The following is a 27198-nucleotide window of genomic DNA, read 5'->3' as shown; positions in this document are numbered from 1 at the left end:
AGTGTTTTATGCTGTATCTGAGGAAGCAATCGACGCGTGTTTAATTTGACAACTTTGTGTTTATTGACTCATAAAACATTCTTCAAACAATAAAACAATTTTAAATGTCCGTTTCTGTACAATGCTTGCTAAGCAATTTGTATTTATATATAGAAAATGTAAGAGGAGTCGTGTTAAAATGACAAAACTCCTTCAAATTTTGAATGGCAGGTACTCTGGAAAAAATAACAGCATTCCATCAACAAATATTTTCAAGCAATAAATATGTATTTATAAATAGTGTAAATTTACATCAAGATTAGAAACAACAGAAACAAAAAAAAAAAATCACAAATTAAACTTTTATTCCATAAGTCTATGTGCAACCCATTCTCTTTGTGACTTGGCTAGTACGCTTTTTTTCCTAAGGTTTTCCTCTTTTTTTTATTTTTTATTTTTTTTACCTAAGAAACAAACATAGTTTTGAAAAGAACGAGACAAAGATAAAACATAAAAGCTGTAAAAAAAAAAAAAGAAAAAAAAAAAAGAAAGAAAAAATAATAAGAAGAAAATCACCTAAACTCTTCACATTACAAATTTTTTCGGGGGGGGAGAATTTTGCGGTCTGAAAACGACGATCTACCGTAGAAAAAGTTCCGGCTAGTGCTCCTTGGAAGGGGGGGAAAAAAAACATGTAGGTGACATTTCTAGAAAACAAAGTCGACTTTTCATCCTGTTACCAGAATCGAAAGAAAAGAAGAAGAAGAAGAGAGGGAGAAAAAGGTGGTCAAGTCAGTAGTCTTTTACGGGGTGGTGTTGCCAGTTGTGACAGTTAACAAGTATCTACAAAACAATTCTTTATCACGCATTAAGAAGCTCCTCCCCCCTCTGTTCCCAACCGGTTTTTGATTAAGTCCTCCATTAAAACAGGGCGGAACCATTGTCACTAGAGGGGGGGCCGGGTAAGGGAAGGGAGAAGAGAGAAAAATAAGTCCTGTTAGCGAGCTCGCCCGGCGCCCCCCTCTGGACAAAAGGGGGTGAGGCTCCGGATGCTTCGCTCCACAACAGGTTGCATAGACAGACACACTCGGCCGCCTCAGCCTCCGGCCGTCGGTGAGAAGATGGGGGTGGGACGCGGGGGATGGGGGGGGGGGGGGGAGTGGAGGGGTTAGAGAGACGGCCTCGGCTTTCCTGAATATCAGAAATGGTCCGCGTATGTGGATGTTTGTTTTGTTCTTTGTTTGAAAATCTTAATACAAGTTCCTGTAACATGGGCGTCATGGCTCCACAGCCGGAGGAGAAGAAGAAGAAGAAGAAGAAGGAGGAGGAGGAGGAGGAGGAGGAGGAGGTGACGCCTAATGTCAAGATGAAGATGAGTGAAGAGGAGGGGCCTGGGGAGAGAAGAAAACACACCCAGTAAGTCATCACTTTGAGGTCCATGTGCCATGACAGAAGGGTTCTTTGATTCAAACACCTCCCTTTGACGTAGAATTACTCGATGAAGGTCCGCAATCATCCAGGACACGGGAAATTAGGGGCTTCATCTTGGGGTTAAAATGCATTCACAAAAAGGCCTCGTCTACGCACGCTTCCCCCCTAAAGTCCCGTTGGTTTGACTCGTGTGAATGCGCCCTTAAAGAGGTCACATATCCTGCAAAACACACCTTACCGTGTTTCACTAATGTGTCCCTAGTCCGTCCACAAACAGCCCCGTTTAGCAGGAAGACACCACCATGTGGACACACCCGGTACTTGATATTAAAGCGGCTGCATGTATCACAGCCCCTCCAATATCTGACATCCCAGCAGCTCATTTGAAGCGCTCCAGGCAGAGGAATGATCTGTCTTTACTGCGTTGACCCGTGCCTTAAAGAAATCTATTTCATCATCACTCTGCACCTTACAGCCTGTCTGCACATCTGGCTAGAAGCACGTCATCGTTCACTTCTCGTGCACTGACAATAAAGACGCGTTTCATCACAAAGTCAGTCCCTTGTTTCTGATTGGTTGGAAACGTTTAATTAGAACGTGCAGCATCTTTAACACAGACGTTGATGTGACATGTTCAGGTTGTTCCTTTAGTGAACTCTCAGAAATGCTCACGAGTGTTCGTCCCCCTCCGCGTGTCGACTTACTAATGTGAACTGGTCGTAGACCTGCATCAGGTCGTCCATCCTGTGCTGCTCCAGCACCACGAAGTCGTCCAGCGTGGCGCTGCCTTTCCGGGCGCAGTCCTGACAGTGGACCACGTGCTGCTTCTTGGACAGGAGCTCGCGGCGCACAAAGAGCAGGTTGAACACCTCCACCTGCGCACACACAAAACACGGCACATGTGAGAGGACAGTTTGAACCCTGAGCTTTTCATCAAAGCTGCAGAAGAGTGATGACGTCATGGAGGGAGACGCTTCCTGCAGCTGCTGCACAGACGGAGAATAACAGAACCATTACTGAGCAGACATTTAATGGGATATGGACACATTGAATAAAAGCCCTGCATTCACATAAACCAATTAGCATAGCCGCTAATTACTCTGGACAAAGACGGAGACGGCTTTTAATCCATTCTCTATCGACCGACTGATCACAAGTGTTGACGGCGTCCACAACGAGGAGACGCATCGCTCTGAGAGTGGAAGTGTCGCTCAGCATGTGAGCGGTTAATCACACGTTAAGCCGTTTTTTTTAAATATACTAAGAAGAAAAAAAGTGTGAGCTGCTTACACTGAAATCGTGTTAAATTTCACACTCCTGACGCTGAAATGTTCCCCGAGAGTGAGTGTGTGTGTGTGTGTGTGTGTGTGTGTGTGTTACTGACCTCACAGATGGTGCAGTAGTGGGCCGGCTCGTCCCTCGTCCTCGGCCTCAGCAGCGTCTCCTTCCCGGCGGACGTCAAAGCCTCCTTCACCCACTGGCACTGCTTCAACGTCCGCAGCAAGCAATACCTGCGACACCAAAAAGAACGGCGGGCGGGTCAGATCAAAAGAACACCTTCACAGGTGGTGCGGACGAAGTGTCGACAGTGAAGGGCCGCGCGACTCACTTGATCATCTCGAACAGCTTGTGGTCGGACACTTTGATGTTGCGAGCCATGTTCCAGGAGAGGTGCACCATGGGAACCACTGACTTGACGCTCTGGAGCTTGTTCCACTCGTAGCGCTCCACGGCTAGCTTGTACTGGTAGGCTGAGAACACAAACGACACATTTGACTTGACAAGACGCACCAGAAAGTTGTCTTTGGGGCGTTCTGTGAGGATGTTTTTGAGGGGTGGAGGGCGAGGTATTTGGAAAACGCTTTGTTAATGTGAAAGTGTGTTGATGCCATCAGCATACAGACGACTGAAAGGTGTGCACCTGCTGCAGACAGGAAATGAGACCTGCTGTAATCAGCTCCGTTTTCAGCTTAAAAAGGTCACCAATCAGCTAAAAGAGCGTTTCACACAAACACAGGGAAAGGTCAGCCTATCAGATATCATCATTCCTGTCGGGCACGATCTAGCAGGGGAACTTTTTTTTTACTCATTATTGTTTGTAAAAAAACGTAAAGTTATCAGCCCCTCCGGATAGGTCGCGAAGCTACACGCCGCCATGTCTGTGTTTGTGACGAAACACGACGCCGCACACAGCCGGCTGACGACAGATCCGCAGTGATTTTCATTTGAATGCACAGATTGAGAGCATTCAGAAGCGTCTGCATCGTGAACTGATTTGTTCAAAGTCTCCGTTCATGCCCGTTACCATGACAACAAGCAATCTTCTAAAAATGCTTTTAATACGTCGTGTGGATTTTTTTTTTTTGATTCACACGACTGTGGGGGCTCCGGTCGCCTGGTGGTTGGGTGCGCGAGAGGCTGGGTGACCCGGGTTTGAGTCTGACCTGTGACCCCTTTTCCTGCGCGTCGTTCCCCACTCTCTCTGTCTCTGTCCTATCTCTAGGTAACACAACTCGTGGTCCCCTTCAGTCCAGGACTATTTTTCCCTCCTGTATCAGGAGCACATTGCTCTGCACCATGCCGCATCTCAACACTTCAACATGAGAAGACAGCGAGCTGCTCGACCGCCATTCACATTAAACCACATGTCCAAACATTCCAGCACGTACCGGTGAGAGGTCCCACGTTCCAAGCGATGTTGTTGCACCAGCCGATGGCCTGCACCCAGTGCACGGTGCCCGTGTTGAGCCAGACCAGGTCTCCAGGACGCTGGATGAACCGATAGACGGGCACGTCGGCCTCGTACAGGTCCTCCAGGTTGGGCCACCACGAACCCATCAGGAAGTTGATGTTGTTCCTGAATGTGAGGGAGGGAACAGAAGTTGTTGATTTGCCCCCCTTTTTTTTCGGTTTTCCTCCACGTTCTGCGCTTACACTCTCCTCCGGTCTTACTTTTCACAGAAGTTGCTCATCACTCCCCAGTACGGCTCGGGAACCGCGAACCACTCACAGTCCCCCGGGCCGATGTTGATGTTGACCGCACAGAAGTTGTTGTGTTCCTGGTGACCTGGAAAAGACGGCACGCAAAGGCGTTTAGTTGTTGACGAGCGACAAAATGAAAGACAGGGAAATATATGAAGGGCAGCTCAGGAGTCCTACAACGGCTACAGTCCTCAGGGCAGGCGGCCCGGGGAGGGGTCCGACCTGTGGCCCCTTTGCTGCATGTTGTTACCCACACACCATCGCTACCCGTCGGCCATTTTTTCCACATGACCGCCTTGAGCCTGCCGCTGTAGTATCTGTGCTTTTGAGGATCAATTTGGAAAATCACATCCCTGACTAATCCAGAAATACAGTGTGTGTGTGTGTGTGTGTGTGTGTGTGTGTGTGTGTGTGTGTGTACCTGCTATCCTGCTGCCGGGCACCTTCATGTAGAGCTGAACCGTGTTCATGCCCAGGATTGTGTGGCCTACGTGGCTGAGCAGGTTGCCGGCGGATACGACTCGAGCGAAAGCCGGGAGTTTACTGAGCTCCTGCAGCTGCTGCTTCCACCTGGTGGAGATCAGACGAGACAAGCGGCCTTTACAACATCCTAATCGAGCGATTTGAAGCTTTAAAAAAAAACAACAGCAAATAACGATCAGACAAAATGCAGAGATGAGAAGTGCTCTCACTTTCTTTCATCTGACACATCAACGTTTGTTCCAAACTTGATGTGCTTTAACGGTCCCCTTCTTTTGCGTGCAACACTGAAAAGAAACAAAAACAGAATCATCAGTCGCACAAAGTGAATTCAAGTCGAGTTAAGAAATGGGAGGCGGGGGGTTAGCAGAAATGATGGGAACGTCTGCCAAAGATTATGACATAGTGTCTCAAAGCTAATTATGTGGGCAGTGACTCCCAAAACCCCCAAACTGAGACTGGATATCGTCTGGCTTCTGAAACCATTACTCAAGCCGTAAAACAATTCAGCTAAACCAAATTCTCTGCTGGGCCGAATGAAATCTCAGAGTCTGGAGCCTTCTAATGAGCCCAAAACAATCAAGCTAAAGAAGTTAAAAACAAAGCGCTACCTCTCTGCAGATGCTGGCTCCGCGTCCGACGGCTCCTTCAGCGCCTTCTTCTCATTTTCCTCCTGAAAAGAAACAGGAAAGTTTGCAACCAACTCGTCTTCTTTGTTTTGTTTTTTTTTCCATGTCAAAACTCATGCCTGAAGCGAAAGGACACAGGACTGACCCGTAGGGACTCCTGGAAGGACGCAGCCTGGTACTGGGCGTATTTGGCGATGGTGGTGTGGGCGCGGGCGCTCTCGCAGCGCCACATTTTCTTGACCCCACTCGGGTCCCAGTTCTCGTCTGCGGGCTGAGAGAGCTGAGTCCAGACCTCGACAAGGTGCTCCGGGTTGGCCTCCACCAACGTTTTTGTGGAGAACAGACCCAAGTCTGCGGAGAAACGGACGCCAAAGGAATACTTGAGTGACTGAAACACTAAAAAAAAAAAAAAAATCACGTACAACAGGTAGTGTAAGCAAAAACACTTACCCAGTTTTAAAGCTCCAGCCAGTCCTCTGATGACTGTGACAGGGTTGGAGGGGTTTGTGCAGAACTGGTGCAGAGGGGGGAAGAAAGCGTCCCTCTTGTTCTCCAGCTGGTTTGCAGACAAGAAACGGGAAGTTTAAAGGATATAAGGACCTGCTGATCTGGTTAAATACTGATGTTTCAGAGGCTCATACTCACATAGATGCTGGGTGTCGGGGGGTTGAGCTTGTCTTTGGGCAGGACTGGTGAGGGTGGAGGGGGCAGCCGGGGCGGGGGGCACTTGTCAAGGAGGATGCTGCTGTTGGAGAGACCGTTCCTCCCGAGATTCCTGCACAAGCGTCATGCAAAAAAATTAAAATCTAACAAGTACTCGATGTAAACCCGTCCGATGAAAAGTCAAAGTCCAACCAACTGAAGCGGTGCTGAATAATATCTGCATGGCAACAAGGCTGCCCAGTAGCCTCGGGTGTTGTTTACAGTTACATAACTATATGCCTCTGCTTCTGTAGGTGCTCTGCAAATCCACTAGGGGGAGACATCATCAAACACAAAACATGCCTTCTCTTCATCTGCAGAGTTTTTGAATGCAGCCAAAAAGCCTTTCAACCTTTTCATGTTTAATAATGTAACAAGCTTGGCGAGAGAAACATCAGATTTCTTCTTAAATGGAGTCAAACTATGCGAGTGCGGAGGGAGGTTTTGAACAACAGAACGGCGGGAATACCAAGAAGACAATGAGATACGGACAGTGTCAAGAACGAGCTCTCCAACAATCTGGATGTTCTCTCAAAATTCACACAGAAAAAAAAAAAGAGAGAGCGCTAAAATGGTTCTAACCCTCTGGAGAGAACGCACACAGATTCAAAAGTCTTACCTGCAGGCCTTCAGCACGTCTGTGGAGCTGGGGTAGATGGATATCGACGATGACGATGACGAGGAAGAGCTGTGTCCGTGTGGAGGCGTGGCTTTGAGGCTGGTGACTGCGGGCGGCTCGGCCTTCAGCGGGCTTTGAGAGTCCTCGGATATTCCTCCTTTGCCGTTACCGTTCACTGCAGGAACAGTGGACGTGGTGGTGGTGGCGGTGGTGGTGGTGGTGGCGGTGGCGGCGGCGGCGGCGCATGTGGAGGTGGAGGTGGTGGCGGGGCTTTGGGCACCTGTTTGGGTGTGTTCTGTAGATTTGGGCGATGGCGTGGCGGTGGACATGGCTGAGATGGGCGAGGAAGCGGCTGAGCTGCCCTGCGCGTGGGGGGTGGAGGGCAGGACTGCCGGGTGGATGTTGTTGATTTTCTTGTGGGACTCGTGCGTGCTTGACGCCGCGGACGCGGTCCCTTCTGACGGCCTCTCGCCCTCCTCGGGGTTCTTCCCCCCCAGCAGGGCGGATAGTCTAGGATTGTCTGCGCTAAGGCTCAGCTTCTCGCCGCCCTCGGCCGCCTTGCCGCCGCCGTCCTCCTCCGAGTGCACGTGATTGGCTAAGCCGTCCGCCTGCTCTGCCTTGCCGTCAGCCGAAGGTGGCGGCGACGGCGTCTTGCCCTCGGAGCCGCCGTTTCCGAGCGACGCGGCGAGGGCTGTGTTGCTATCTTTGGTAGCGGGCGCACCGGGTGCTGCTCCACCTGAGGTAGAGGAGGGGGGCAGGGAGGGAGGGGAGGGGAGGTGGTTGTGGGCCTGCTGCTGCTGCTGCTGCTGCTGCTGCCGTGGCGACGGGGCGTTAATGGAATGTCCAACCTGATTGTTGGGGAGCAGGGAGGTGGTGGAGTTGGGGATCTGGGGGTGAGAGGGGGTCCCCTCGGTACTGGAGCTCGCCGCATGTGGAGCAGACCCCTTCTGAAGCCCCTGAGGGAAGAAAAGGAAAAAAACGTTATACAGCCGATGTCTTTGAAACAGTGAGGTATGCTAACATGTATTTCTCCTCTACTATGTTCTTTACAGTAAACATGTTTGGATGATTCCACATGGGGGGGGGGGGGGACCTGGCCTGCAAGGTGAATCTCTACGTCCATCTTGTAGCTCACTACCAGATATATTTATGACATGCTCAAGAATTGCTTTAATTCTCCGGAGTCTCATGGGAGGGATTTCACAGCTTGATTTCCCGAAACCACTTGACGGCTTTTCTCAACGCTTTCTGACAGTTTTTACTACACAGCCAAGTAGGTCAGTGGGATAAAACCGAATTATATCCTCATTTCTGAGCTGAGTAGCCGAACACAGCCCGAGGGACTTTTATTTAAAATCTCATTTCAGCTCGAGTGTTGGCGCACATCGTATCAGTGTGTGTGGCGTCCTGACCTGAGAGGAGTTTAGGTGCAGGGCCTGGCGCGGCGCGGCGTCCTGTGTTTGCGTGCTTGTGCAGGTGTGAGGTAGCAGTGCTGCGTCGCCGCCGCCGCCGGCAGCTTGCAGGTAAGGCACGTCTCCGTTGGGTCCTGTGGCCGTGGGTCCTGACTGATTATTACTACTGTTACTGCTCCCGGGGAGGGAGTCTGAGTGTCCGTGTGGCCCGGGGCCCACCGGACCGTTGGCCAGCGGCTGCGGCGGGCACAGGGGCCGGTGGGGTCCCAGGTGGGGGCGGATGGCGTGGAGGCTGGGGTTGGGGGAAGGGAGGGAGTTGGTGGTGGGGCCGTTGGGGAGGGAGGGGCGCACCTGACCTCCTGAGGCGTTCTGTCTCATCTGTGAAAGGAGAGGAAGAAGCCGTCAATCAGAGAGGAAGGAGAAAGGAGTTTTTTTCTGGTTTGGAAACAGACTGAAAAGCAAAGGAGTGTTAGATTAGCTCAAAGTGGTAGCCTAGTGGTTAGTGCGTGCACCCCATGTATGGAGGCCGCACTGGGTTCTAATCCGACCTGTAGCTCCTTTGCCGCATGTCACTCCACTCTCTCTCTGACAGAGGTCATCATATCGCTTTGTGTTTGGAGGATAAAGAGCATTTAAAGGTGAGAGTTTTGAAGGGTTGGAGAGAGCGCTACAAAGGTCGCTAACACATTCACACTCTTAACTCGCTCTGTTTACACTTTCCTGTACTCGCTTATATTGTTGAAAAAAGAAAACGTGCCAAACCACAGCGGGTTGACGCCTCCACACACACACCTAAACGCAGCATGAAGGGACTCGCACGGGTCAGATTTGAATACTACGGGCGGATGATGAGTCTCAAAGTGTTTACAGAGTGGGTTAGGCGTTAACCCTTCAATGTCATCATCTTCTTTCAAATATTCTCCTGTATTTCATTCTGCACAGTTCCTGTTTAGTTAATTGTTTAACTAATTTTGTTTTTTAACTCTTTACCTTTTATTGTTTTTTTTGCATTTTCACCTTTATTAGAGGGGACAGCTGAAGAGAAACAGGAAGTGTTGGGAGGAGAGAGAGCAGGGGATGACATGCAGCAGAGGGCCGAGGTCGGATTCTAACTATAGCCTCCTTGAATGGGTGTGCGACATAACCGCTTGCCTATATATTTAATGCTATAGGTGTGCATTAGTCTCTACTTTAGCCACATTAGCTGCTAGGAGCACAACTCACTCAAATTCAGTAGTATAGAAGGATTAACAGGAGCTGTAGGAGCACGCCTGACCAGAGCAAAAAGGGATTAGGGTTTTTTTTTTTTTTTACCTGGTGCTGGTGCTGCTGCATCATGGTGAGCTGAGCCTCCAGCTGCCCCAACATCTGCAGCTGTGGGGGCTTCAGGCTGGCCCGGTTACTCCGCAACTGTTCCAGCACCTGAGCACAGAAATGCAGCAAAATAAATCAGAGCTGAATCCACACAGAAACAATAAATACAGAGGGAAAAAAAACATGAGACATGTTATGAACCTGTAGCTTCTGTGGGGAGAGGTACCAGCTGGGGACTGGCTGCTGTGCTGAGTTACTGGCCCAAGAATCAGCCTGAAGAAAAAACACACACAGGTGTAATATAAGAAGGTGTTACATCCAATAAGAACGCAGAACAAATCCCAATGCATGGTTTTTAAACAGCGCCACACTTTTACCTTTCCGGGGCTGGAGGCTCTCCTCCTCTTGGCCGGGCAGGACTGGTCCTCCGGCGAGCCTAGGGACCCAACGTGAGGGGGCAGAGACGGACCCGAGCCCCCGCCCTCTGCACTGTGATTGGGCTTGCAAGCCTGGAGAAGGAGGGGCAGGGAGGGGAGCGGGGAGGTTTGCGGGGTGCAGGCGAGAGAAAAATAAAATGAAAAAGGGAGGGGGGGGCAGCAAAAGAAACGTAAGGAGGGGAAAAAAAAGAACAGAGACGTAAATGAGAGGACATAAAAATAAGGAAGGGAAGAAAAAAATAATCAAACAGAAGCAATCAAGCACGATTATATATTTTTTTAAAGCAGGAAAATTAAAATAAGTCAAAAAGGGAAAGAGGTCAAATGTAAAAGCAAAGCGAGGGATGGAGAACAAGGAGAAGAGAAACATGGAGAGCGGATATTGTGATTGGATGTTGGAACAAACAAGAAGGACATACAGAGCAATAGACCCCGGTGTATACGAGGGGGTCACTTTACCAACAGCCCAGTAGGGGGCGCTCTGCTCTGGACTACAGGCTTGAATAAGCACTTACGACGGGGGTGGGGGGGACATTAGCACAAGAACTCATGTTTCTATGTGTGGACCCCGGGGGGACGGGCGTTCTCTGCCTTGGAAGTGACCCCCCTTGAAGCTTCGTTCTGTTTGTACTATCTGCCTGAAGCTGCACAGGATATCAACTCTACTCTTGATTATTCTCTTTCATTGCATTTCGTTTAATTTCCCCATCATGGAGAGGTATGGAGACACGTCTGACTGATTGATATCGACGTTCCATGAAGCCAATTAATCATCAGAAGCAACACGACAAAGTTCCCACACACACATGGACATGGCGGAGCTACCTGCATCTACTGACTGATGAGGGCATGAGTGAGAGAGGTGGTGGTGGTGGTGGTGGTGATGGAACACTAGGGGGCGTTGCTGAGGCTCTGAAAACAGCTGCAGGACATCTAAGGTCAACTACTGAAGGGGGGAGGAAGAGGGGGGAGAGGAGAGGAAGGGGTGGGTGGAGGATGATGGACAGAGCCAATGGGAAACCTGGGTGTTCACTCTCTACGGCAGCACGGCCTCACCGATCACACTGAGGGAGGGGGGTTGAAGGGGGGTCAGGAGCCCCCCCCCAAAAGAGACTGAATAAGCGTGAGGATTATAAAACACAGCCGCTTGATTTTTTAAGAATTAAAGCACTTTAATCTCTATCGGAGAGGGCGAGCTCTCCCAGTCAAAGCAGATTAAGAGCAAACAGAGGCGGGGTGCAGGTTCAACAAGTTTGCCACCTGAAACTGTTTTTTTTTAATTCACTGTTTAGTGCTGCTCTGGACAGGCTCAGATTTGTATTTCTACCATTCCAAACACCAGAACTCAAAGCATCCCTGCAGACATGTGGCATTTTCTAAAAGAGTAAGATGCATTTTTAAACAGAAAATTCAGCTCCAATCCTCCCCCAGACTCCAATGACAAAAACTGTGATTTAACCTTTTTAGAACATCCACGTTGCTCCTCATCTGCTGCCTCAATTTTCAAAAGCAGCTGACATGTTCTGAGATAAAAATACAGTTTTTTTTTATCAATGGTGGTCTGGTAGTAGTTATACCAGATGTGACAGCTGTTTGTGGTTGGAGGATATCACCTTCATGGAAGGATCAATAGAAGTGCTACCTTAACAAAAAAGGTCACAGTCACTGCAGGGATCCTTTACATAATGTTGTCAGACAGTTTTAATAACAATCCAGGCCTGTCAAGCATGTGTGTGTGTGGGAGGGGGGGGTAATCCTGAATACCACATTAGATTAAAATGAGGATTAAAAGTAGGAGAAATTGAATGGGAATTAACCAAAAAAGCCAGCACAAGTGCTTTGTTGTTGTTTTGTTTTGGTGAAGGGAGCATGATGGGTGAAGCCGAGTGACGACTGTGCTGTGGAGAAAGAAAAGGGAGTGAAGGAGTGGGTAACACTTGGCTGGACCCCTCCTCATCCGAAAGAGCAGGAATAGAGAAAGCGGCCATGACATGAGGCAAATGGAGAATAACTGATTCATGTTTTAATATAAAAAAAATAAATAAAAAAAAGGGCCTCCAATGGGAGTGCGACCGTGTTCAACTTTTCACAGGGACTACTTTTTGTGAACTCTGCACATGGCGTGGGGGGCGGAGTTAAGCTCAAGTGTTACCCATCAGTCAGTACGTACAACAGTGCATGCGTATGCGTCGGTCTGCAGGTGTGTCTGCGTGTTACGATTACAGTGTTTGTGTGTCTGAGTGAGCACTCGGGGGGGGGGGGGGGGGGGGGGGGGGGAGGGGGAGGGGAGGGAGGCGGGAGGTGTATCTATCTGGTGTCTCACCTGCTGTGGTGCACTGCTCAGGCCTCCCTGCCTGGAGGTTAGCTCAGCTGGGATTGGCAGACTCCATGCCTCCTCAATAAGAGGGAGCATTTTACTTTTACCCTGAAGGCTACTGAGCTGGGGATTACTCAACTGAGCCTATAGGGGAATGGAAAACGACGTGAAAAAACAAAAAAACAAAAATAATAAAGACAAGGTTTTTTTTTCTTTTTTGGAAGGTAAAAAAAAAAAACGATGATCTCAAAACAAGGAAATGATCAGCAATGGTAAAGAGCATATAACACCACTTGTGTCTTTGGGCTGGCTATCGTCATGTGCAGAACCAACCACACACACAAGGAGGATATCACTTTTTCTGATTGACATTCAGCAGCAACAGTAAAACACAGTTCCATTAAAACAAGCAGCTGAGCTTGTCTTAATGCCAGGACTTGACGCTAACAGAACCAGTGGACAGGTGACGTTCCTTCATGCATATGTAAAGGGGGAAAAAACAACAACATTTGCTTGAGATGAATTAAAATAACATGCGAGATAAAGGGCAATACTGAGCCTGATCTCTCTCTCTGATCTTCCATATTTATCCTTTCCTGTTCCGTATTGTTAAAGAGGAAACTCGGATTAATTTCAACCTGGGCCCTTATGTTTTCTGGCTGCAAAAGCTGTACTGTTGTTGTGATGTATTGGTCAACGTCGGCATCTGGCGTTATCGTCTCTGTTGGCCAATATCGGCCCCGCTGCAAATCATGTGGTACGAACCAATAGGAGAAGCCGATGTTTGTCTCTTGTCGCATCAATCTAATGCTTTACTTAACAGCTGAGCTCCATTCATCTCTCTGAAAAACCCTCAAACGTGACAGGAAATGTTGGCATCCCACATCAGAGGTAGGAACAGAGGCGTGATGTGGGGAACGTGTAACGTGAGAGCTGACGAGGTGTAACAGTGGTGTGTGTGGTGTGCCTTTTGCAACGAAGCGTGAAATGGCCCTAACTTTCACACGGTGCATGTCTTGTGGTTTTTTTTTTGGTGTGCATATTAGTGGCTAAATGTATTCAAAAGGTCCCAGGTTTGAAAATAATGAAATTCCCAGTTAAGGTCCCGACAGAGTGGGAGTGTCCTGAGATAGCGGTAGCGCTGTTACTATTTCCTCCTCTTTGTCCTCAGCGTACACCAGCTGCACCAAACGGCTTTGGAGTGAACCGCAGAGCAGCATAAACAATACCCCCCCAAAAAAAAAAAAGGCAGCCAGGAGCTTCAATTAGGGATGTCCCAAACTGATCCCGATGTGCTTTTTAAATCCTGTTACATTTCTGAGCCTGTTTGTTTGTTTGTTCGTCTGGGTTTCCCAGGCGTCACACTGAGCTCTGTTAAAATAGTACAAGTCAACAGATTAGCCAAATAGTGACCTGTGGAGCCCGTAAAATGAATAAACGGCCGCCAGCAGATTCAAGAAATGACGACTTGTTTCACCCATCATCTCTAAACACTTATCTACTAAACAGCCCCACTTCTCATCAATCTTTAAGCTTCACTCTTCTTCTATTTGAGCCCAACTCTGCAGGTGCACCACACCTGTGAAACACTGCTGTTGTTGAAGAACTGTATTTAAAGTTCTGTGCACTGCTCTCCATAAGAAAAAAAAAAAAAGGATGAATGCATCCAAACATTAGACTCGGTAAGTTCCTCGCTGCACCCACCTGCAGGCATTTGATGCGGTGGGTCAGCGCCGGCGTGTTGGTGCAGCCCTTGCTGCGTGTGGCGTTTATGTAGCACTTGATGGCGTCGTGCGGCTGGTTGCACGACTCGTACAGCGTGCCCAGGTCCATCCAGGCGGCGGCGTGGCTGTGGTCCAGCTGCACGGCGCAGATGTAGGCCTGCAGGGCGTCCATGGGCTGGTTCTGCTGCTGGTACAGCACCCTGAAAAAAAGAGGGGTGGGATTAAGTGAAATGTCCATCTTACTCACACTATTAAAAAGGGAATACAACCGCCTTACCCTATAGAGCACCAGGTATCTGCACTGGCCTCTGATTTGTCTATGGATTGCCGATAGGAGATGAAGGCGTCCTGGACCTTCCCAATACTAGAGTAGCACCTGAAGGTGGGAGACAGACACAGAAAACACTCTTCACTTTCATTAGGCCTTGCCCACAGAGGGCGCTCCTGAAGGCTTTCCAAACTTGTTGAACAAATTCTGTAAACTTCCCCCAATTACTTCATCGCACAGAGGGAACTCCAGTATTGACTTCATTCTCTACACAAATTACTTCTGAGTTAACACATCACACATTTCTTGTGAGCATGTCGTCCACTCTTTTTTTTTTTTTAGTTTTCAAGATGATGTAGTTGCATCATTCTGGAAATTCAGACAGTAATCCGATCATATTCCACGTGGTGTACGATGACAGAACGCCTGAAGAACGCCTTCAACTGACGCTGTGGGACGTACCTGCCAAGGAAGTACCAGGACTGTCCAGAGTTTGGGTCGGCCTCCAGAGATTTCTGCAGACACTGGATGGCATAGCTGTCCCTGCTGGCTCTGTCCCCGAGCTGCTCCACTGTGTGATGCATCCAGCCTGGGAGGGGGAAAAAAAAAACATCAGACACATCCATTAGGCATTGCTTTTGCATAAAATGAACTTCCATCTCCACAGTTCTACAAAGACTAGTGTTCCTATGATTGCATAAGAAATGGTGCAAAATGCATTGGGAACAAATAGGTGTTACATCATCTTCACATAAATGTCAGCTGAATACAACTGTATCTGAAATCTACAGCAAAGCCCATCAAACGTGCACACTCTTACCTAGCTGCTGCAGGGTAGTGGCCTTCACCTGTGCAGGAAGATCCTCCGTCTGCAGGAGGGTCTCGTATGCCTCCTTGGCAGCCCGGTATCTCTTCTGGATATGAAAAGAGGAAGGGGCGTAAGAAGGTCAGAGAGAGGGAGAAGGAGTGTACAAAGGAAGCGAAATGAAAGTAGATAGGAGGGGGGGTGAACATGTTCAGATGTTAAAGCAGCATGTCTGGTGTTTTCAAAAACCCAAACAGGAATTCCAGAGACGTACGTTTCCTATCCCTCCCTCCCTCCCTCCCTCCCTCCCTCCCTCCCTCCTCCATATTTAGTCACACTTCCAAAGATTTGCTGCTTAATGGCCTCCTAAGCTCGACTGCCGCTGTGTGCGTCGTGCTCTGACGAGGCACAAAAACACATCAGTCGTGAAGCGCTCCCGGAGCTACTGTACTTCCCCACTGAAGCCGGCATAAAGAGAGAGAAACCACCAGCATACAAAAGAGGAAGGCGGGGGAGACAGAGGCAAGACTTTTCTTGTTTCCGTGGCAACCCCGTCCATCGACTCAGAGTAATCTCCTACCCCTCCCTGCGTGCCACCCACTCGGGCTCCCTCCTCAATTTGTCAGCACCTGGTTGGAAATACAAATAAATCCGGCTGTCCCCCATATTTAGACGCACTGATTTTGACAATGACAGCCCTCGATTTTCCACATCGAATCCACATGAAACACTTCTTCATCACGCAGACGAATGACAAAAAGCTAACCAATGTGTCCTTGAAAACTAGTTAAATCAAAGAGCCAGCACTTACCTGAATCTCATACAAATGAGCAATGTGGAACTGAACTGTGGAGAGAAACAAAAAAAGAGATGCATAATTAGGAGTGTTTCAGAAAGGTTTCCTACCCTTCCTGAGAGTTAGTCGTCCTCATAAGTCTTTCCAAAAGTAGTGCTGCCGTGTCAATAAATGGGCGTCAGAGAGCCCAAGGTTGCCCGTCCACACTGAGTGGAACAGAACAGATAGGTAGCTGTGCTCCTGGCGGCACCTTCCTTTGTCTGGAGCGCTGCAGTGTCTGATCTAAGCTGCCTGAGTGACTCTCAGCAGATGGAGGGAGAGAGAGAGAGGAGAGGAGGGGAAGAAAGACGGGGGCTGCCCTTGCTATGTGTGTGTGAGAGAGTGAGAGCAGGAACGAAAGGGGGGGTGGATGGGGGGACACAATGAGGAAAAGGCAAACAGCGAGGCGCCCGAGCTTAAAAAATGGATATTACTGTCGTCAAGGTAACAGGTGCCGGGGCGGGAGAGATGAGATGGCAGCGGCATATCAAATAATGCTGGTGCTCTATCCAAGCTGAACCCAGGCAGAAGAACATAATCTAACACGCTGCACAGGAGAGAGAGAACACTACTCCCCTGATTCTTTTTTTTTTTTTACAGGCTGAGGAGATGCAGGAGACTTTTACGTCTCGGGGATCAAATGTTGTGACAGTGCAGGATAAAAAGAAATTAAGAAAACCACTCAGGTTTCTAATCAGTCAATAAATCAAGGTAACAGGATTACAGGTGAATGAGTGAGTGATATACACAATGAGGGGGGGGGCTTACTTTCAGCTTTGGACAAAGTGCAGGGGTTGGAGTCAATCAAAGCCAGCTGAAAATGCTGCAAGAAAAAAAAAAAAGTGAAAATCAGTAAATGGCACAAACATGAATACATTTTTTTAATGTTTGTACAGCACTTCTCTAGTCTTCTCCCTAACGTTAAATCTGGTATGTAAGACACGGGGGGGGGGGGGGGGGGGGGGGGGGGGTCTGCCCCAACACACCAAGGCAAAAAGTTACACTTGAACACACCGCAAAGACTACAGCCGACGGCCAACCACCACGCACATTCTGCGCATAATTGAGAGGAAATAACTCTCCATGCCAGCAGGCAGCGGTAGTCTGTAATCGACATAAAAAAGGGTGAAGAGGAAGAGGACGGAGAAGAACGCTGATGTATAAACCGTTGCTATGATACGAGAAGCTGCCTCTCACCACTTGTACTTCTCATCGAGAATAATCTTGTAAAAAGTCGTTTCATTGCTTTTGTCACTTCCGTTTTTTCTTCTTCCGATTCACTAAGCTAAACAGCCAATCAGAGTGATTCCTCTCACCAACCGCCCCGGCGCTGACCGACACCGATTAAACATGTCGAGTCGGATGAAAAAAAGGGCAGCGACGGAGCTGGACACACCTCAAAAACCAGGGCGGACTGATGGCTGACGACCTCCTTGGTGCATGTTTTTTGTAGTTGAAGCCCAAGATTAAAAACAACACATCACCATCGTCGGGGCTTCAATAACTGACCCCTTAAAAACCCCTCAGACTTCATGGCTGTTACTGTGTGTTCAGTCTCGAGTTGGACCTACCTTTAGGCTTGACTCGTAGTCTGTGTTGACTTTGAACATGAGACCCAGACGTAAGTGGATCTCCTTGGCGCGGGAGAAGCCCGGGTCAATGTACAGCACCTCCTGGAATGCTTTGATCGCCCTGCGGAGACAAAAGTAGATTAAGATAAAGCACGGAGGCACGAGGCGGAATTTTAAAAAACACTGATTTAGCAGAAGCATCATCTCAGGTGCTGTACACTCTGTTGGTGAGACATTGCCGCTCGGTGCCGTCTTGCACTGAATACTAAAAGACGCTCCCTCCACAGCAGCTGAGGAAGCACCTCGTTTGTCATCGACTCCTTGTTGTCAAGCTGCAGCTAAACGCAACGGCCTATCAGATAGGACGTATACGTTAATGAGCAGAGCGCATCTCAGGGTCTCGCTTGTTGTTCTTGCGCTTCGTGTCAGTTTAAACACTTCACACTCAGGGCGCTGGGCTCTGTGATAGGAGGGATCACAACAAAGCCTGAGCTCGAGTTTACCGCCCGAGCGGGACATCGGAGAGAAATCTCTGGTTTGTAATAAAAGGTCCAACAGTTTGGGGGTACCAGGTGTGTTTAAAACGGCAGCAGAGATGTGTGGCGCTTGTGAAGTTCTCGGTATCGAGCTGCACTTACTGGACGAGCCTAAACTCCCTTACATCCCTGAGGATGTCATGACCACACACCCTCTCCCTCTGTGCTGCTCGCCTCCTCAGCAGAAGAAGAATCTGACCTTTCTTTCGGTATTAAAACATACCGTGAATCCAAAAAAGTAGCTATTTGATAGCCAACTATCGCTTCGGTAACCTAGTAACGTGCGCTGTTGCATTTTGCTCGGTTGCCGCTCTGCGCCCTACTCCGCAGCGAGCGCAGCACACGCCGCGTCCTATCTGAACGGCCCTCAAGTCTGCAGCAGACGCTATTTCTATTTACTTATAGCTCCTTTGTTGTCTTGTGTTTAACAGCAGTCAAGCGAGCTGATCGACTTTCCTCCTGACTCGAGTTTTCCTGCAGCTCCGGAGAACAAAAAGCCGTGTTTTTTTTTTTTTTTGCTGATGCTTTTATTTATTTTTTGCCTTCAGGAGGTTTCAGCTAGCCCACTCCTCTTGGTAATTCAGTCAGAACTAAGTACTCTTCGGCTGTGTTGTTACCATGGAAACGTCATGAGACAGCATCACTCACGAGCACTTTTTTTCCCCCTCTCTCCAGCTGTTATCAACAAACAGAAAAACATACACAGACTACAGATGAGCCGTGTGATGCCGGTCTGACTCGACAGCCACAGAAGGTCTGAGAACGGTTGAGCAATCTTTTGATTCTTTCTGTGATCTGCGTTCGCTTTGATCGCAATCAAACTGAAAACACTGGAGCAATTAGTTCAGCTATTTCTTAAGTATGCAGGTTCTCCCTGACATAAATAAAACGTGGATTCTGAGAGTGCGTACTTCTGTTCTTGTTCAGCTACAACTTCTCCATCTTTTGAAGTGTTTGCAAACAACTCTGACTCGTCAAGTCTCTGTCTGTTTGAAAGGCAGCCGCCCTCAGCCAAGAAATAGTCCAGCCTACAAACCCCTTAGCTAGGACAGTGTGGTTAAAGTCTAGTAAATAGATTTTCATAACTCATATTTTAAAGACTTGCTAAACAGCAGGACATTTTGGGAAAACATGGCTGCATTGTTGTAGCCGCACAGCAAGAAGGTTCGTGGTTTGAATCACAGCTTGCCAGTCTCACACTCTGAAGTCATGCTTGCTAGGTCAGCTGGTGACTCCCGTACACAGATGATGTCAGGACAACATATTCATCCAAAACGTCCAAAAACCTTCAAAACAAGAACGCCCCCTTTTTGACTATGTGTTCAAAGAAGGTTAAAGACTTGTCGTTCAAGAGAGGAGAAGCTGACAGATGACAGTTTGTACTCACCACTGAAAGGCATTATAGTGGAAGTAGACCATTCCCAGGCCGTACAGAAAGGCAGCATTCTGAAGGGGGGGGAGAAAGGGCGTTATGACACGTTGTTAACGACTCCTGTTACATGTATCATTAAACTGTGTACTCTACATCGGTGCAGTTTGGGCATCAGAAAAACCTTTAAAAAAAACATTGCATGTTACCAGCTGATCATGTGAGACACTAGAAATGACTCCAACAACAAAAGGGAAACCACATTTCACTACAGAATCTGACCCCAATGAAGTCATACAGACTTCCTGTATGAGCGGGTGAATGTGTGTGAAAGAGCATCACGTGTGTGTGTGTGTGTGAGAGTGTTTGTCTTACCTTCCAGTAGTCTGACTGTAAACTGTAGTACCTCTGGTATGCCGATAATGCTGTCAATGAAAGGAGAGGGAAGCTGAGTTTATTTTTGTCAATACGACGGTAGCGGTGAGAAACAGTTCGTTAGCCGTTAGCTTGTCTACGCTGGATAGACGGCAAGTGAACATCTAGATCAAACTTGGGGCCGCCTCGTAACGCTCCTCAAAGCCACAGAACTGCATTCACGAAAAGATCGATTTTACCTTGCAGAACGCGGGAGTTGCCTCTCTACCGCGGCATCCGCCTGTGACCCTGCTTTGTTTTCTTGTGTTGCTATGGTGATTAAAAAGTTAGCTTCCAGACCACGTGACACAGCAACGCATACAAACCAAGCAGTCAAAGCAAAGATAAACCAAAGATAAACAATGAGTAAGGTCTTTTTACCTGCTTCTTGTAAAGTGTCTCGAGATAACACTTGTTATGAGTTGACGCTATACAAATAAAAGTTGATTGATTGATTGATTGATAAACCGGCAACTTCTGCAAGGCACATTCAGCGTTTTTGTCAATGGAGTCTGGCGGCTTAACCAACAGATAAGGACCTTATCTGGATAAATTAGGGCTGTCTTTTTTACTGCAGTGCTTTAAGTGATAGTGTCTGGTACTTTAAGCACATTTCAGAGCCTGTTGTTGATAAGAACAGACACTTTTAGTCAATCTCTGATCAGGCGCACACACTGAAAAGTTACATATAAAACACCACAGCCCGTCTTTTGGCTGCCAACCCTAACCCTGAACATGTGACGACAACAGAAACCCACAATGACTCTACAAAGCACTTCTTGAGTGTAGGTGAAGAGGAGAGGTCACTCACCTTTTGGGTAATCCTCCAAGAGGAGGTTGAAGTGGCCGAGCTGGCAGAATACCTCAGGCTCCACTTTGCCCTCGGCCTTAAGGATGAGCGAGTCGTAGCAGCGGACAGCCTGGGGGAGAAGACAAAAACAAATTGGCTCAGCTGTGTGTGTGTGTGTGTGTGTGTGTGTGTGTGTGTGTGTGTTAAATCTGCAATCAGGCTTTGTGTTTGAGAAAGAAAAGAAAAAAAATGTCCCTATCTGTATTATGCAGAGGAGGGGAATCGAGCGAGGGAGGGGGGAAAAAGTGAGAGAAAGTCACTTTAACTTTTGAAAGTCACAGCGCAGTTGACGTCAGCGCCAAAAATTCGGGCCAAGTTGACTCCCGTTCTCTCAGCAGATAAACATCAGCGCTCGTCTTACTTGCTAGAATGAAGTTTGCAGATAAGGACGTTAGCTTTGGGCTTTCAATATAGATTTCTCTGATTGATACAAACACGGCTGCTGGATTCACACTACAGGATGTAGGTAAGTTAAAGGGGCAATGAAAGTGTTTCACTGGTTTAGTAAAGCTTTAACCTCGACAGAACTGGATTCAGAAATTTCAGGGTCATAATTGAAAAAGAAGTTTGTGACCTCTGGTCGAGCATATCTGAGGTCAAATCAGAGACAACACCGATGAAGTGCCAGTGATGTCACCACTTGGGTTTCTGGGGGCATTTGAAGCGGAGCGGTGGTGGTCACCGTGAAATCTGGTGAATAAGACATATAATACATATTTTTCATCTACAAAAAGTCGGCTGCGTCTTATACACCGGTGCGACCAATTTACCAGAATACAATTCTGACACACGTGCCGTCATTACCATGAGTGCAGCCGCACACCATCACCCACTGCACGCGACCTGGCGCGATTGTAAATTACTTCCCAGTTATTGTGTATTACACGCTGTGCTGGGATACATAGCGACACAGACCAGGCTAGCTGCGCTACTTTTGAACAAAAATCCCAATATCGGTCGGGCCCTAATGCATATCGTTGGATTTTTATCAAATCTGGTATCACAACCTGAAACTGCACTTTCATCCACACTGCAGACAGACGCTTGCAATGGCAGGTAAAGATAGTTTATCCTCATGAAGAGCAGAGACACTCGCATGCTGAGGGGAACAAAAACACAGCAGAGTTCACTGAAGGGTCACTTGAGGACATCCCTAATTTAATGCACTCTGCCTGAAGGAGCGGGAGGTGCAACCTCAGCTGGATACTGGTGAAGACTTTGTGTGCAGATTAAGTAGCGCCAGGGACTTTAACTACCACGGTGAGTTCAGCGGTGTTTGATCAGTGTATGGATGATGCTGAAATGATATCAGTTGTAAATTTAAACCCCAAAGTCTCAGGCGGGGGGGGAACACTGAACCACACACTTGTTAGATCCACATCTTAAAGATCAAATAAATCCAAAAAAGCACAGATATATTCAGCACCGACGTCAGAAAGCATGGTGCAAATGCTGGTCTCTCTTTACCAGCTTAAGTCAGGAGCCGTCAACACGCCGAGCCCGCTAACGTCGTCCAACTTGTAAAAAGAAACCGAGCACATATCGTCCATGCCACTTTCCACAGGAAGGCAAATAAACCCGAGAGTGACCTACGCTGGTGCTGGTGCTGGTGCTCCCCCCCCCCCCCCCCCCCCTCCGGTGCCACACTGACGTCACATCTAAGATAGCTCGGCTGGTCTGCAGAGCCGAGTGCTGCTCTGCCATTCACAGCCAAAGACAGGCAAGCTGCATGTGGGAACGAGAAACTGAGGAACCAAGGAATATTCCATCTCTCATGTCAGCTTTTATAGAGGTCCTATTAGTCACCTTTAACCCTAAATACATAAAATAGCCCTGGCCTTTGGTGGGAAGGGTTGTTGTTACCCAATAGCCCACAAACAAAACAAACATGACACATTCATTTTAGATTGTAATCTGTAGTCTGACAATGGAAACTCTTTTGCAACATGTGCAAATACAAGTGTCCTCAGCTGCTCCATGACTGCAGTGATTCTGCACAAATGTAGCTTACAAGCTTTGTCAATGTCACACCTAATACTAGAAACAGTTATAACTGAAGCAAAGTTAGCTCGACCTCGCCAAAGAGTCGACTCGCTGGTTGATTTTCAGCGTGTTCAGCCGGTCATCTCAGGTACATCCGATATATATATATGCCGATACCTTGCCTTCTCTGATTTACACACAAGAGCCTCTGAGTTCATGCCGACACGCACAGCGACGCAAACACTAACGCGAAAAAAAACAAAACACACACAAGCTAAACAAGTCAGCAGTGTTGACGTGATGCGACCAGCAGCAGAGGTGAAGAAGCATCGACACACTGCTGGATAAACGAGGACCGTTACCCGGCACTCGCCTCTTTCTGCCTCCCCCACAAGTGCTGAAATGTCCCCACCAATAATTTGGTCCAGTCACCAACACAATGATGAATTCAAGACTAATGTATGAAAACTCATTCTCCATGGATGACTGGTTGAAAAATAGATTCCAGGTAAATGCACGAACAATACAGTAGCTTTCCCAATCGTTCTCCTCACTGTTAGGCAAGAATATCCGGATTTACTTGGAAAAATGTGACACCCTATTACCCACAAAGACAAATGGCGTTATCAGGCATTACATGTCTATGCATGAGTTGAAAACTGGGTTGAATTTATTGGCTCGGCAGGTGTCATTACGCAAGATTCTGAAAATGTTTTGGTTTCCATTGAGGCCGATTCCACCGCTGCAAAAGTATGGCTTTAAAATATATCAACGGAGACCATAACCTTTCACGTGTTTGGGGCCAAACGCTGAAGATACCACCTGACGAACAATAAGCAGTAGAAGAAAGGGACCCCTTCGAGGTGGAAGCAACATTTTTTACGACAATGTTTGAGATAACAGGGGTTATCTTTATTGCCCATCGCTACACACAGACTACATTGTCTCTTCTTTCACATTATCTCTGCTGAAAGTGTGTTTGGTGTGGTTCAACTTTTGACCTTCTGCAGACATCGCGAGATAAAACCTCACCACCTAGACTTCAAACATCAATACGTGCATGTCACTCCTGAAGCCTAAATTAATTCTAAACCTGCACTGATTACTCTGAGGGGAGCTGATAGCGCTTGAGCTTCTTCTGATACGAGATCATAATGGTGTGATAGCATGACCATTACACCCGGGCCTCCATCCTAATGGGTTAAATGGTATGGCTTGTTTTCATGCAATCATTTTTCCAATCTAATGTGATAAGGTCAGGACTATTGCAATGCATGTTGGGATATTATTCCTCACGGGAACTTTAAAAGGGTCCAAACGAATGCAGCTGTGTAAAACAAGACAGCTCTAACGGTAGCTATGTAACTGGACTGTTTGTGCGGTTAGCTTTCAAGGAAGTCTTTGCATCATTTCTGCCCTGTGTGATGTCATCGCTGTACTTCCTACATGTTTGGTAACCCTGAGCCCGGACAGGTCTGAATGAAATGATTTACTTCCACGCATCACCGTCACCAAAAGCATCCTACTGTCCACGATGAATAGATTTCTATCCCGTGTGAATCCCGGTAAAAACAGCATGCGTAATGGTTGTATGCCTCTATTATTATTCAAATTCTTAATCCCTGTGGGAATAACTGTCCTCTGCGTATGACCTTGCTGAACTTTTCCAGAGCACAAGTCAACCACAGCTCGAGGTCCGGCTAATTACTTAATCAAGGGCACTGTAGAGCAGTCTTAATACGTCACATGCAGGCCCCCCTGAACTGAAGGAAGTCCACGCATACACGAGAAGAATATGCAAACTTCACCCAAAACAGCCCCCAGGATTAAACCCAGAGACCCCCTTCCTGCATTCAAAACAAGCCAGCGTATAATGCAAACGGGACGAAATGAAAATAATCGCCAGGAACAACAGGAGGGAATTCAACTCCAAAGTGTGATCTTCCGTCTAGTTATTCCAAGTTTGACGTCACTTCTACCTCGTTACTGGTGGTGATACAGTGACCTAGATGTGTCAGAGATGTTGAACCAACGGTTATCGGCATGAAGATAGAGGACAGGATGAATCGAGACATAGAAAACAATGTGAGATATTAAGAAGACATTAAGAATGTGGTAACAAAAAAATAAGACTCTTTCCGGGGACCGGGTGGTTTTTAATGGATTCTTTTCAATAAAGACCATCTGAGATGCGAGTTAAATAGTTAGTGAGGCCCAGTTCTGCATCATCAAGAAACTACTTCTCAATTGTATTCACCTGGCATGATATAAGCCGGGCTAGCTTCCTGATGTAACCGACTTTTGGCCCCTGTCTGACCGCAAAAACACACTACACATGAAGCCAGCTGAGGCCATGAATTGGCTGGACTGGACAACCATCTGTAGGTTTTTTTTTTTTTTTTTTTACAGGAGAGTACACAAGAGTAGGACTATAACAGGACAGTCTACCAACAGACACAAACGATGACGCAAGAGCTGGCTATGCCACCATATGGACAAACTGACAAGACGTACGGCACAGAAAATGTCTCATGCAAAACTGTGTTTCTGACTAGTCTGATAGTAAACCATTTTCACAGATTATGTGTCAAAACTGAACTTTTTTTTTACAACAAGAGAGCAATTAAGCATTTGCAGGGCAAAAATAGAATACAAAAGACTTTCAAATGCATCATTTATAAAAAAAAATGTAATGAGACCAGGTAACACATGTTAATGAGCGAGTCCGGCTTTAAGATGAGACCTGCACAGTCCCATTCAAGCCCCAGTACGTCCACTGCATTGCACACACACAGTGCATATTCTCCAGAAGAAGAAGAAGAAGAAAAAATAGTGCATCAGTGAAAGTCTGCAGCTAGTGCTAGATGTGCAGCCACACTTCCTTCCTAGGTATCCCACACCACCTAGCGAGCAGAATCGTGGATGGGCCCTGACACCACGAGCTGTCACCCTCATATTCTCTCTCTCTCTCTCGTGCCCAGTTCAAGATAAACACACAATAAAAGGCTTTGCTCTTTTGTCACAGGTGAACATGGGGTTTCTTGCACATGCACATGCAGGGGGGGGGGGGTGAAACTGTAAACAAAAAGGACGCTGACAACACCACGAGGAACACATCTTCACAACGAGCCCGGAGCACGTAGAAAACTTCACACACACTTCAGCAAAGTGGCGATGTATTCCTAATCAAGCTGCTTTCACGGCTATTCGATGTCACTCCGCCATGTCCCGCCATCTTGGACGAGCAAGCCAGCCATTAACGTTACTTGTAACGTTTTGTCAAGTCGTTCACTCCTCAACGATGCACGACCAGAGCACGTCCGGGAGTGTGTTTTCATTCATCTCAACACCAACACAAAAAAAAAATGCAAAGAAACCTTAACATAGCACTGCAAAGGGCCCCTACATTACCCAGCGGCTACTGGCACAAGATAACCGGGTACGCCGAATATTTTGGTGCACCCCGAAGGCTGCAACGTTACTTCCACTCACGATTATTAAACAAGTCGTGGCCTCATAATGCTCTTTATGTGGTTGTACGGTTATAAGAGAGGGTGAGGGTGGTAATAAAACACATAATGTGCCACATTAACTCCCATAAAAAGTTGATATTCCCATTAATGTCTCGCACAAAACGGTGACGACGTAATGTTGTTGGTGGTACACTTGCATTGGTTAGCGTTTTGAGCTAGCACGGGGAAGGGCGGTTGCCAAGCCAACAAAAGTGGATGTTAACAAGCTGGTTAAATGAGCAGATAGACGACTAGTTTGTAACGATTAGTGAGGGGGAATAGTCGCAGGTGCAGGGTCGCTGTTCATCGGATGAGAGTTGCTTAAATAGGAGGCTAGCTGAGTGGCTAAAAGAGGGGGCTAGCTGGCCTTCTTGGCGAGTGGGCCACTGGCTTTCTGACTCGCTTTTGAGAGCGAATTCACAGACGTGCATAATAAGTGAGAGGTTGTTGTTGAGTCCTGTGGAGCAGAGTGTAAAGAGAGTTAAAAAATACACCCAGTTTAGATGCGATACCTTCATTAACAGGGCCTTCGTTCTGGCGCCATCTTCATGAAGCTTCTGAAATCCAAACAGTGAGCTGCAAGCAAGAAGACAACACAGGCGGCTCAGAATCACTCGCAGGGTTGAATTTTTTTGCGACATTTTCGACGTGTAAGGGAAGAAAACAATTCATTTTCAATCCGTGCGTGAGTGTGAGTGCACGGGGGTTGCCGTTCCGACCTGTCGATCCCGACCAAACTGTCCCTCTCCTGGGCTGTCAGTGTCGGAAAGTCCTCCTCTGTTTCACTCGCTTTTCCCGCCGCCATTTTCTTTCCCTCATCACCACCAGAAGAAGCCGAGCCGAGACTCCGAGCAGCAGCGCAGGCAGCAGCGGCGACAGACACGCCGCACGATTGCATGGAAAAATCGCGACGCGGGGGACCAAGCGGGGTTCTCCGCCGAATCAAAAAAAGGAAAAACCGAAGTAAATAAAATGATCAAAAACTTTTTTTCCAGGATGAAAAGATGCGATTCGATGTAGTAAATCCTT

General features: G+C 47.6%; 1 protein-coding gene across 2 annotated transcripts; it reads right to left on the bottom strand.

Annotated features, from left to right (window-relative positions):
• Positions 1-39: 39 nt before the first annotated feature.
• LOC132959838 (histone demethylase UTY-like) lies at positions 40-27198 on the bottom strand. Of its 2 annotated transcripts, XM_061033062.1 has the most exons (30): positions 26889-27198; positions 26682-26745; positions 20636-20744; positions 19786-19835; positions 19429-19487; positions 17506-17626; positions 16703-16757; positions 15911-15945; positions 15115-15208; positions 14757-14883; positions 14304-14402; positions 14007-14226; positions 12309-12446; positions 9926-10057; positions 9750-9821; positions 9549-9656; positions 8235-8612; positions 6823-7778; positions 6147-6276; positions 5952-6057; positions 5647-5852; positions 5484-5545; positions 5085-5159; positions 4814-4962; positions 4363-4477; positions 4080-4267; positions 3020-3161; positions 2795-2921; positions 2115-2285; positions 40-1370 (listed from the first exon to the last, which is right to left on the bottom strand). In XM_061033062.1, exons 1-30 carry the CDS (start codon positions 27065-27067, stop codon positions 1341-1343), a joined length of 4497 nt encoding a protein of 1498 aa, XP_060889045.1. In that variant the 5' UTR covers positions 27068-27198; the 3' UTR covers positions 40-1340. The 2 variants fall into 2 exon arrangements, with proteins under 2 accessions (XP_060889045.1, XP_060889046.1); XM_061033063.1 differs by lacking the exon at positions 12309-12446 and having other exon boundaries at positions 26889-27195.

This window comes from Labrus mixtus, chromosome 24 (genome assembly GCF_963584025.1).
Source record: "Labrus mixtus chromosome 24, fLabMix1.1, whole genome shotgun sequence".
Taxonomy (NCBI): domain Eukaryota; kingdom Metazoa; phylum Chordata; class Actinopteri; order Labriformes; family Labridae; genus Labrus; species Labrus mixtus.
This window is presented reverse-complemented; position numbering and strand designations above follow the sequence as displayed.

Bases quoted from the DNA above. Each gene is read 5' to 3' on its own strand.
- LOC132959838 (XM_061033062.1), bottom strand. From the start codon at position 27,067: ATGCAATCGTGCGGCGTGTCTGTCGCCGCTGCTGCCTGCGCTGCTGCT. The intron at 3,162-4,079 runs GTACGTGCTGGA...TTGTGTTCTCAG, and splicing joins GAACGTGGGACCTCTCACCG to CCTACCAGTACAAGCTAGCC. The intron at 2,922-3,019 runs GTGAGTCGCGCG...TTGGTGTCGCAG, and splicing joins AAGCTGTTCGAGATGATCAA to GTATTGCTTGCTGCGGACGT.